Raw genomic sequence first — 12,619 nt, forward strand, 5'->3', positions numbered from 1 at the left:
CAGACAATAGCGATAGTCCCCCGGCCCTGGATGTTTCTATACACGATTTTCAAGTATTCTCGTCGGATTCCTGCCTGCAGCTCTCCGATGCAGCCTCGCCGAGTCTGTGCGAGTCTCTGGACAGCCCCGTGGACATTTCTACGGACAGTTTCTATTTTTTCTCGGAGTCCCTAACTACAATCGACCTGCAGCATCTGAACTATTAACTGAAAATCAATCACAATAGCTTTTCCTTTTTTTTCCTCGAGGACAATAAATATCAGGCTATTAAACTCTGATGTTATTTGTATATTCGGCACATTTATTCTGTTGATATTTGACTTAATACAAAGGTAAGGATGAAATGAAAATCACTGAAAATAGCTCTACTCAAACTTGTAATTACCATAACAGAATTGATCTCTTGGAATGGAAAATTATGAGTGTATGTGAATAATTATACAATATTATAGGCCTATGGAACCTGGTCATTTTATTTTTGTATAGCTTCCAATGTCTTGGATATTTTTGTTAGAATACAATTAACTTGCTACAATCCTTTTTTTTCTCCCCTGGTGTTTTGAGTCGTTTCTTTTTTCTATTTACAGACTGGATATTTTTTTTGCTTGAATTATTCATGTAGAAAATATGCAAAATAAAAAAAAGTAGGGCATAAAAAGATAGAGACGTTATGCAAATTCAACAACAGGTTGGCAATGAATATAAATAGTCTCTACTCCGCGTTGAGTTGTGAAGGCACACACACGATTGAAATTTACTTTTATTGTGGAATTTAATTTCAACATAATGCGGATTGTTTTAAAAAGTTAACTGAAACATAAAAACATCTGTATTTTGTTTTTATAAAATTAATGCAAAGGCAGTTAATTTTCTTATTTAAAACTTTGGTGTTAAACTTTTTTTTTTTTTTTTTTTAATATAGTTGTCTGGTAATTAGCAGTTTATTATCCAATTATTGATGCAAGAATAGTAGCATTTCTTTTGCTGTAATTACTTAAAAAAAATCTTAGATTTACACAGACATGCTGGCACTATATTTCAAGCTGCCTACAGAAACCCTAATGCAGATTATTTTTATTTTCACCTCCAAACTTCATACTTTGGAGAGTAAAAGCAAACACTGCCAGCACGGATCTATATAGCATGACTCTGAGGGCTCTTAACATTGTGTGCATGTTGCAGGCGAATACCCGAGCCATGTTTGCCTTCAGGAGCTCGTAAATCACTCCGTGGCATGAATGAGACGGACATTAAGGAGACCAATTGTGGCGTAATGTGCACAAATAAAACCCCACTTACATTTTCATACGGGACTCCCCAATTCCTGTGCTAAAAAGGGGCTGAGTCTTCGCATGCGTTTGGTAATAATTCATTTTTATTGCTTGTTTAAACACTGCTCTGGCTCTGGGACAGCAGCAGTGTATGCAATAGAGGCTGGCTGCTCAGGTTATGAGTCTGCACTCTTTAGAAGTAGCCCAAACTCAATAGGCTACTTTTGGACTTGAGGCAATTTATCAGACACACATTTACTAAGAATAGCTGTGTAGGAGAGGAGCATTATGCAATATCTGCCCACACTTTTACGCACAGTTTGTGCGTTTTTGGGGGGGATTTTACAACATTATTTGGAACAGTATAGGAAGTTCAATATAGGGGATTATGAATGGTCTTGCTCTATTGTATTGCACTTGAGTTGATTTATGGGAATCAGTTATTAGAGCATGCTCAGCTTGACTCAATAGGTTATTCCACTTTAACAACTGTATGCGTATAAGAGCAGCAAAAAACAACCACCGGTTGCACGGATCGATCCAGAAACTCATCTACACGTGTGATATTCATAACCTCCAGTGTTCAGCGGCGGTTTATCGAATAATCTGGAAGCCATAAGAAGCCTATCGACTGGTTTAGCATTAGCCTATACTGTGGGAGTGAGTGTATGTGTGTCAATGTGAGTGTGTGTTTAAGGAGGGGGGTATAGGGGTAAATGGGTAGATCCTCTACACTTCTGCACTCCAGTATAACCAAATCATTCCGAGACAGCGCGCCTTTTCTGCTCACATGTGTTCACACAAAGAGCCGAGAAATGCTCCGAAGGCCTGGCTGAAGTTTCCACAGGCAGACAGACACAAGGCAGGGATCCACTGCGCCCACTCGCTACTGTTGCAGAGGCAGCTGGGAAGACAGAGAGGAGAGGAGGGGGTTGGGGGTGGTAGTATTGACCCCACTGCGCTTTTTTTTTCCACTGGTGGGAAGTTTGCATCACCCTTTTACTTTCTTTATTATCTCATGAGCTTGAAATAGCTGAAAACTTTTAGTATAAAATTTGAACTGACAGCCATGTCTGTTTTTAGTACTTATATTTAATCTTATATACAGCTCAATCTAAAAGCAGTAATGGAAGAAGTATTAGTAGAAGTTAAAGTAGATGTACCACACTGTAATACTGCACTACAAGGAAAAGTCATATTCAATATTTAATATCTCATGAGCTTGAAATAGCTGAAAACTTTTGGTATCACATTTGAAAAACTGGCCATGTCTGTTTTTATATTTAATCTTATGCATCTAAAACTAAAAGCAGTAATGGAAGAAGTATTCAGTTCCTTTAGCTACCTAAGTAAAAGTAGCAATACCACACTGTAATAAGGAAAAGTCATATTCAACATTTAATATCTCATGAGCTTGAAATAGCTGAAAACTTTTAGTATAAAATTTGAACTGACAGCCATGTCTGTTTTTAGTACTTATATTTAATCTTATATACAGCTCAATCTAAAAGCAGTAATTGAAGAAGTATTAGTAGAAGTTAAAGTAGATGTACCACACTGTAATACTGCACTACAAGGAAAATTCATATTCAATATTTAATATCTCATGAGCTTGAAATAGCTGAAAACTTTTAGTATCAAATTTGAAAAGACGACCATGTCTGTTAATAGTACTTATATTTAATCTTATATACATCTAAATCTAAAAGCAGTAATGGAAGAGGTATTCAGTTCCTTAAGCTACCTAAGTAAAAGTAGCAGTACCACACTGTAATACTCCATTACAAGGAAAAGTCATATTCAAAATATTTCTCAGGTAGAAGTACATAAGTATTAGCAAGCAAGCATTATGCTCTCTGTCAGTGTTATGTTGATCTTGGGTACTTTATTTATAATTTATTGATCTATCTATCTATCTATAGTATATATCTAGATATCTATCTATCTACAGTATCTATATATATATCTATGTACAACATCTATCTATCTATCTATCTATCTATCTATCTATCTATCTATCTATCTATCTATCTATCTATCTATCTATCTATCTATCTGAATACATGTCATCGTGCATTTATAAACACACTGAAAAGCCTTTTGGGTGTTTAACCACAGACGGCCATTGGGGGCGCTCATCCCTCCATGTGATCCTCTCTTCCTCCCTCCTTCCCTCCTTCCTTCCTTGTCCCCTCCCCTTTCTTTTCCTTCCTCAGTGAGAGGTTGTCTCTGCACTCTGCTCGCGCTGCATCGCAGCTCTCCCACGCGCTCTCTCTCTCTCTCTCTCTCTCTCTCTCTCTCTCACCCCCTGTCCTTTTTTCCTTTCAGCGCAGCTTTTCGTGGCCATTAATTTCAAGCAATAAAGCAACAGCTTTATTTGATGAACTTAACAGGATAATCAGCCCACAGTCGCACCTCGGGCTATATGGGCTACATTAAGCTCTACGACGAGCCATCGCATTATCAGATCATTTGATCACTATACATGCATAATGAATATACATGTGGGAGTGAAATCAGAGGAGATGGCAGACCCTATGACCCCGGGAGAGGGAAAAAATGAATACTACATCATCCTAATGTTTAATAGCTTTTCTTGTCGTTACATCACCTGTGACCTCGCAGCAAGTACTGAAAAGCAGCTAAACATTTTCTAATGCGACCTTGATGGGGAACAAAGTTATTAGAAAGCTCTCTTTGACTGAACTTGAGCACTTTCTTTTTGCTTTGAGTCATGAGGAGTGAAACCTTCCTGCCTCTCCCCCACTGTCACACTGTGAACATATTTGCTGAGCAAATCCCTCGCAGTGTTAAAGCGTGAAACACTTCGCATTGGAATGGGACACTGATAGCCCCACATAGCCTGTGGCAATATAGCACACACACACACACACACACACACACACACACACACACACACACTATGAGCTATCCATCTATCCAGCAGAGAGTAACACCATTATACATATGACATCACGGCTGTTATGCGCGTGCGGATACAGACAAGCACGGAGGACACACGCACAACCACGTGCACACGATACGAAACGATAAGATACGACACGATACGATATGATAATGATAGGATACAACTTTATTGTCTGTTTGCACTGAAATTCATTTTGCATCCATAGGCAGCTCAGTTTGAGAAAAAGTACACATACAATAGACATACTGCTACCATAGACAGACAGACAAGTAAGACCCATCAGACAAAAAAACAAAACACATCACAATTATTCATACAGAACCCATTACAAAAGCGTTCTTTAGCCTGATGCAGGTTAAATGTAGGGACTCTAAATCGCCTCTTGTAGGGCAGAAGTTGATATTTAAAACATGTAAGTGATCCGAAGAGATGCTGTTGGCAAAGTCTGAGCATACTCTTGTTGTGAGCTGCTTGAAAAGGAGGCTGTCTGTCACAGGTTGGCCAATGATCTTCGCGCAGATTTTGATTTGGCTATAAAGTTTAGTTTTAGGTTTTACAGAGAGACTACTGAACCAGGCTGTGCTGCAGTACAACAGGACAGTCTGAATCACTGAACTGAAAAATAGAAAAATAATCTGTCTATTTGCTCCAAATGATCTGAGTCACACGCACCAGCACATACACACACACACACACACACACACACACACACACACACACACACACACACATATTCTCCTCTCTATATTCCAAAAATACCGTACCTGAGGTCAGAGTGCGAGGTCGTCCTCATGGAGAGGTTGCAGAGGGTGAAACGTTCATCTTTTTCCCCCAGGTGGGAAAAGCACCCAGCAGGGGGTTAGAATAGAAGACACCGTGTTTTTGCTCGTTTTTCCCCGCTCTTCATGCGACCCCGGAGCTGTCCACCGCCGTCTGCCTCCCAGCTCATTGTTTGCTCGGCCAATACATTATAGTGTCGACGCAACGTCACCTTGATCGACGAGCGCCCTGGAATTTAAATAGCCACTCAAACACCAATCTGTCACCGGGCTAAGGAGATAAGGACAAGTACCACTGGCTGACCTGAGCCCACGTGACAGCTCATTGATATCGGCCCGTGCGCACATACCCTCCCTCCTATGATAAGGACAGAGTATAGGTAAAGGTTGGCACGGTCACTCAGGGTAAGAGTGAGGAATAGATATCAGAGGAATAGATATCAGAGGGTGTCTGTCCCTCGGTTCCCTGGCAGAACAATGCCACAATGAGCAGCTTCTTAGACTACCCGGTGATGAGCGGTGAAGGCGGCTCATGCTCTGTCAGGGCTTTCCACTCGGACCACGGGATTACAACTTTCCAGTCGTGCGCGGTGACTGTCAACAACTGCGGGACGCTTGATGAGCGCTTCATGGGGAGCAGCAGGGCTTCCCCTGAAGGCATCCCTCATCAGCCGGGGTCATACCAGTCTACTGCAGGCTCTCTAGGTCTCCCCTATCCGGCCTGCAGCTCCAGCTATGCACCCCAAAGTTTCTGTGCCACGTACAACCATTACGCGCTCAACCAGGAGGTAGACTCCACAGCTGGATTCCCCCAGCAGTGCGGCCCACTGATGTACTCGGGTAACATTTCCTCCTCGATGGTGTCTCAGCATCATCGCCAAGGTTACAGTGCCAACCCACTGGGTCAACTGCAGTATGCCCACGCGGCCTATGGCGGCGTGCACGAGCAGCAAGCAGCCCCTTTTCCTGGGTGCTCGAACCCGCTGTCACCTCTGCACGCTGCTCACCTGGAGGCTTGCTGTTCACCTCTGTCTGAGGGCGCATCTTCTGCACAGACCTTCGACTGGATGAAAGTCAAGAGGAACCCACCAAAAACAGGTGGGTGCTGTAATGGAAAATTACTCTTTATGTCTCTTTATGCAATAGTGGGAAGTTGCTGTCTGTGTGCTCTTCGTCTCTTGTAGTTGGAAAGTACTGAGTGTTGACTTTTACTGGGACACTGTCTGAGTAAAACAACTCCTTATCTGTGCAAAACAACTCCTTTTCTCACAGTCCCTGTTGTAGATTTCTATATAATCACATTGCACTACTCTCCTGCATTGCACTCTTCTGCAGACTTTGTGTGACTCTGTATAACCAGTGCCTTTCCTTGCAAGAATAAAATACAACAAAGACATTTCATCTGTTTGAGATCCTTATCTCAACGTTCATTAGGACTCATCTTGGATTATAGACAGCATTTCCATTACAGTGCCAAGTGCCGATGGCACAAAGTGTTATACGATACGATACGATACAACTTCATTGTTATATATTACTTTGTTTGCACTGAAATTAATTTTGCATCCATAGGCAGCTCATTTTGAGAAAAAGTACACATACAATAGACATACTGTTACCACAGAAAGACAGACAAGTAAGATTTTGATTTAGCTATAAAGTTTAATTTGAAGTTTTACAGATATACTACTGAGCCAGGCTGTGCTGCAGTACAACAGGACACTCTGAATCACTGAACTTGAAAAATAGAGAAATAATCTGACTGTAAACAACCTTGGCTTATGAGTGATCCAAAACTCTTTACATTTAAGTGATGTCAGACAATGTTGACATGTTCGTGTGTGTGTGGGACACAGGAATATAAACACGTTTGAAGCCATGTTGTGGAGTTAAATTGTATTCTATATGTTTGACACTTAGTGCTGATTGTGCCATGTTTATAATTTGTTATGTTGTCTTATAGGAAAAGACAGAAGGCTGGGAATACCTATTATTGTATAAGTATTATAATGTATATCCTCCTGAGACCCAGCCCATTGACATGTGTCCTCTGTAGTGGATATTTTGACCTACTCTATCAACCCCTGGTGTATTGTAAAGAGGACATCATGGGCTTTCCAGTGATATGGCATGTGTGTTTTTTTTAATCAAGTTGAATGTATTCTTGGTTTAATATCACTCTACGGCCATAATCTTTTCATTTTTTTAGTCTTTTCACACTGAAATGGTCCTGTGGTCCACTACAGTGGACATGCTGTAAAATAAAAAATAAAGTTCAAAAAGCCTAAATTGTAAGATTTTCTTTTAACCCTAAATAGGAAGGAAATCACACAAAACAAGTAATTGGAAGACTCTTTTTTTACTTGGTTCCCAGAAGGATATAGTAACAGATGCTAGTATTATGTTAGACCATGCATGTACACATGTATTAAAGCATATTTCAAAGTAGATGCCATTAATTGACAGCTGTGTAAAAGTTGCTCTGCTGCGTAAAAAAGGCTTCTTGCTGCGTAAAAGTTGCTTCCAGACACAAACAGTTGTCTAATAATAACTAGTCATGTGTGTTGTGGGCATGAGGACATGTAGGGACATTTTTTTTTCGCCTTGTTCACGGTGATTTGTATCTCTGTCTACAGGCAGGTCTGGGGAGTACGGTTATGGAGGTCAGCCGAACACGGTCCGGACCAACTTCACCACCAAGCAGCTGACGGAGCTGGAGAAGGAGTTCCACTTCAACAAGTACCTGACGCGTGCGCGGCGCGTGGAGATCGCGGCCGCGCTGCAGCTGAATGAGACTCAGGTGAAAATCTGGTTTCAGAACCGGAGGATGAAGCAGAAGAAGAGGGAGAAAGAAGGGCTGCTGCCGGCCAAAATTCCATCCTCAGACCCGGGAGAGAGCAATCAAGAGAAAATGGACGATGCAGCATCAGAGAAGTCTATCTCAGCCCCATCTACTCCATCACCCACATCTTCCACTGTGTCTGATCCTTACTCCTCCAACTAAGAACCAAAACTGCCTCCTTACCTCTTTGGGCCACAGGCGGCCTGTATATACCAAAAAGCTCATACCCAGTGTACCAAAGTTGATGGATGACATGTGGACATTTAGGATGAATTAATGCACTATGTGGAGCATTAATATGGACTGTTTCTGCGTTATGGATTTGTTTTTTATTGTGTATTGTGTTCGGGAAGAGCATTACTGTCCAAACAACTGTAGGCCGATGGTTTAAAACGTGTCAATTTTCTTTTAATTTAAGGTTAAATACGCGCGTTGCACCACGACTATGTTGGTGCAAAAAGATATCCAGTATCTTCCTTACACCTGCTCCTGATCAGTGCTGCTGAGAGAGTGTCAATGTAAAAGTCGCAAAGCTGCACACACAAACAAATACCTCAAATGTGCCAAAGTTGTGCGTAATGGCCACGCGGTCATGGGTGATTGCACTGGATGTCGTCAATTAGGCATCACACAATCAACGAGATGACCTCGTTTATTAATCTGTTAGCCTATAGAGTGTATTGTTATAGTACCTCCTTAATCACTGTCACCTCCGTGTTTAAGGCCTCTGTGTGTTTGTCTGTCGCGACTGTCTGAATGTCTATTGTGTGAGATTCGCATGATGCGTAATGCTTTCATGTATTATTAGAGAGGGCACTGAGTTTTATCAGTTGGAGGAACCGGTCATGTAAGGCCATGTATGTTCATCTGTTATATATTTAATCCAGTGGAGCAAATACAAAATGGTTTGTCCAGAGAGACGTTTACGGGTCAATCATGTGTATTAAAGTGCGTTTACCTATAAAAAAACTATTCATCTGTGTCATTGCTGAGGGGGGAGACAGAATTAGAAAGGATTTTTTGAGGATTAAAAAGCAAATCTTCCATCTAAATCCGCCTATCAGACCTTTATTCTAAGCTCTGTCCATGTTCCCATCGTTTGAGAAGCTGCACGTGTCTCTTTCACGCGCTGCAGAGTCCCTCAATGTATGCGTCCGTGCGCGCTCCAGTCCCTGGGGTAAAAGAGTTATTGGCATAATAAAGGCATGTTTATCCACGAGAGGAGATGAGAGCGCGGACGTCAGCGTCATTTTGTGATGACAACCTTATCGAGCTCTCGGCTTATTGAGGGGACAAAAAAGAAACTCTATCGATTAATACATCGAGGTTAGGCTATCGACAAGGATGGGGCCCCACTGGCCCTGTCAGCGTTAACTCCTCAGCTCCTCCAAGTCACAAGGAGGTGTCATCATCACCACCTGATGAGAAGAGGAGCAGTGAAAACTTGCAGCACTGTATGTCACACGGTCAGCTCCACATTTTTGCTTCAACAATAGCTATTAATTAATGTTCTGTTATATTTACGCCTGATTTGTTAATCTGCTCTTTCAGATAATGCATTTTGAGTGACTAAGGTTATACTGATTATTAGAAGTTATTAGATGTTGAATAACTTTTATTAATATTTAAACAAGTTTGTCTAAACTGGACTCTAACACAGGAAATGTAGCTTATTTTTATTTTTACCTGACTTTATCAATGATTCTCTGTCCTTGCTCTTTCAGACAATGCATTTTGAGTGACTAAAGATCATATTGATTATTAGAAGTTGAATAACTTTTATTAATATTTAAACAAGTTTATCTAAATTCGACTCTAAACAGGAAATTTAGTTTAGTTTTATTTTTTTACCTGACTTTATCAATGATTCTCTGTCCTTGCTCTTTCAGACAATGCATTTTGAGTGACTAAAGATCATATTGATTTACATTAGAAGTTGAATAACTTTTATTAATATTCAAAGAAGTTTGTCTAAACTGGACTGTAAACATTAAATTTAGTTTAGTTTTATTTTTGTACATGACTTTATCAATGATTCTCTGTCCCTGCTCTTTCAGATAATGCATTTTGAGTGACTAAAGATCATATTGATTATTAGAAGTTGAATAACCTTTATTAATATTTAAACAAGTTTGTCTAAACTGGATTCTAAAACAGGAAATTTAGTTTATTTTTATTTTTACCTGACTTGATAAATGATTCTCTGTCCAGTTTCCAAACAGAAAAAAGGTGTTCCCTGATTCTTTCGCTGTTTTAATTCCTGGTGTGCAGGCTGCGAGTCCATCCTACCATAAAAGGGCAAAAAACGCCGAAAGAGCCATGATTAATGAGCGACGTTCACCTTTACCTTGGAACCACCTGCAAGAGCTGCTCTATTGGAGCTGTGGAGACCTGCTGAGGCTGCTCTGTCTCATTCAGCAACAGAAAACATAGTAAGTTATGTAGCCAACCTCTGTTTTATTATTACTCTCACCTAGTTTTCCTGTTTAGATATTGTTGATGCTTTATATCAGGTGTTTTTCTATATTCAGGTTGCTCTGTATGAAACATGTGGCAATGTTGGTTTGGTAACTTCACCCTCCTTGTGTTGTTAGAGGAGTTGTTTCGGTGTAAAGAGTAAAGTATGTACACAGACTTGTTGCTCAAGGGGCCTGTTTGTGTTTTTCAGGCCAATCTGGATAAAAGTGAGGTGAAACATTATCTCATCTATTCCCCCCAAAAAAGATAAATCAAATTGTGCTCTGCGCATGACAAACTATTATTTCAACAAGAGGTCGGTATTTTAATCTAATGTTAATGCAATATGTATTTCGAAATGTTTACTATTTTAATATAAATACTTGTACATTTTAAGGCAAAACGAAAAAGTACTTAGTTGCTGTGCCCTATTATATCAGTATTTTCTATTTTCTATTTTTTCTTAAAATAATCTAACATATTTTAAAATTATTATGGGGCTATTGAAAACGATAGGCCGAGGAAATCATATGGATTACATTTACAAGACTTTATCTAAATAATTTAATTATTTTTTAAATGTTATTGTCCCACATTATTTTGAACAAAGGAATATACTGTACATTTAAACGCTGCTGTTAGACTGATTTAAAAGTCAGTCAGTTGGAAAAAAAAATGTAAACACTTGTTAATAACGTATTATTTTGCGGCCAGATCTCCTAAAATATTTTTTGACAAATATGACGAGTTTTAATGAGAACTTAATATTTTATAATATAGCGAGATTTTTTACACTTGGCTTTGGAAAATATTTGTTTCCGCCTAATCTGCATATTTAAATATGAGAAAATAGTTTTTAGAAGTATTTTTTTTATTTTGTTTACGACCATTGACAATTTTATTTTTGTATATTTCTTATTCGAATCAGCAGCCTATAACTTATATCACATTTTCACAGTGATTCTTCTAAATCTAAACATCTGGTGTCCTATTTTGCTCGCAATTATAAATCCCCCTCTGTGCAGCAGAGACTGACAACATTCTGGAACATCATTTGGCCGCAGATTCTAATTCTAATTCTAATTCTAATTCTAATTCTAGATTGTAATTGTAATTGTAATTCTAATTCTAATTTCTAATTTATTTTTTCGTGTGTGTGTGTGTGTGTGAGTCCAAACCTGATAAATCACTTTAGATTGAAACAAAGTAGAAATTGTAGTAACACTGTGAAGAAAGTTATTTTCTCTTCTCACACATTTTAAACAGTTATTTGCTAATTTGTGTTATCATCTCAAATAAAATACTAGTAAAATTAATACATGTTTCTGGAGACTCCCACAAATTCTCCCTCATGGAGAAGTTTTAGCTCCACAGTTCTATTTCCAGGCTTCTGTGCAGCTTTGCAGCAGCCACACAGATTAGAAACGCAGCTGATCCTCAAAAGAAATCCTGGGGTCAAACCTCGGTCACAGTTTGAGTTTGTTGTCACAGCACCACCCACACCTAAACAACAGTTTACAGACCACACTGGGCAAACAAACCCCTCAACAACGCAGTCACAGTCCAGCTCCGAAGGCCTGCTTCACCAAAAACACCCTCAGACTGGGTGCTCAATGCTGGAAATGACCTCAGAAAAAAATATCTATATAATAAGGACGTTTTTACTAGCCCGTCCTGCCAGAATCTGGTTCCCATTAGAGCCCTCGGATAAACACACGGACGATGACAGATGTTTGACGAAAACCATTAAGGCTTTGTGAAGGAGGAATAGATGTTTAAAGAAGCGTCTGACTTCAGGAAGTGAAGCAGAAATTAGACTAGAGGAGAATTCATTTGCGCATTTGTCCTTGATATAGGCCCTAAAATAGACGTGCGCTTTGCTTGTGCCAACCATGCAGGCATTTGTGCCATGGAAATGACTGGGATAACATATGAAGAAAATAATTTTTGACTTTAGTCAATTAAGTAAGACATTCTAAAAACCACATCAACGGAAAGAAAGTTTTAAGCTGTTCATTTGACATAAATGAAAATAAAATAAAAAATATTCATTCAAATTTGTATTTGAATATTCCCCTGAAGAGCTGGAGTAATACACAAGAAATATTTTGAAACTATAATAAAATCCAGCCTATACCAATGACGTGTATAGAATACTTCAAATGAAATGACATGTGTTGACCTGTTAAATTATTTAAACAAATTGAAGATTTGATCCCAAACATATATTTTTATATTATACAATACAAACAATTTCGGATAACTAGACGAGAGAGAAGGCCGCCACAAAAGGTTAGGGTTAAAAACAATTAAAAAAAAAAAATATCAACATATAAATAGG

The 12,619-nt window shown here is 39.3% G+C and overlaps 2 protein-coding genes across 4 annotated transcripts in view; both read left to right on the forward strand.

Annotated features, from left to right (window-relative positions):
* The window catches only part of LOC141755026 (homeobox protein Hox-A2a-like), a 4,262-nt gene extending 3,723 nt beyond the window's left edge, over positions 1-539 (forward strand). For 2 of the 3 annotated variants that reach the window (XM_074614577.1, XM_074614578.1), the window contains exon 3: positions 4-539. In XM_074614577.1, coding sequence (XP_074470678.1) covers positions 4-206 — 203 coding nt within the window. In that variant the 3' untranslated portion in view covers positions 207-539. The remainder of the gene's footprint in view (positions 1-3) is intronic. The other variant, XM_074614579.1, reaches the window with a different exon arrangement.
* A 4,669-nt stretch (positions 540-5,208) lies between these two features.
* Positions 5,209-9,128, forward strand: hoxa1a (homeobox A1a). The gene is made up of 2 exons (XM_074614580.1): positions 5,209-6,077; positions 7,616-9,128. The coding sequence occupies exons 1-2, from the start codon at positions 5,465-5,467 to the stop codon at positions 7,981-7,983; spliced, it is 981 nt and encodes a 326-aa protein (XP_074470681.1). The 5' UTR covers positions 5,209-5,464; the 3' UTR covers positions 7,984-9,128.
* Positions 9,129-12,619: the final 3,491 nt, after the last annotated feature.

This window comes from Sebastes fasciatus, chromosome 17 (genome assembly GCF_043250625.1).
Source record: "Sebastes fasciatus isolate fSebFas1 chromosome 17, fSebFas1.pri, whole genome shotgun sequence".
Lineage (NCBI taxonomy): Eukaryota > Metazoa > Chordata > Actinopteri > Perciformes > Sebastidae > Sebastes > Sebastes fasciatus.

Bases quoted from the DNA above. Each gene is read 5' to 3' on its own strand.
- hoxa1a (XM_074614580.1), top strand. From the start codon at position 5,465: ATGAGCAGCTTCTTAGACTACCCGGTGATGAGCGGTGAAGGCGGCTCA. The intron at 6,078-7,615 runs GTGGGTGCTGTA...CTCTGTCTACAG, and splicing joins GAGGAACCCACCAAAAACAG to GCAGGTCTGGGGAGTACGGT.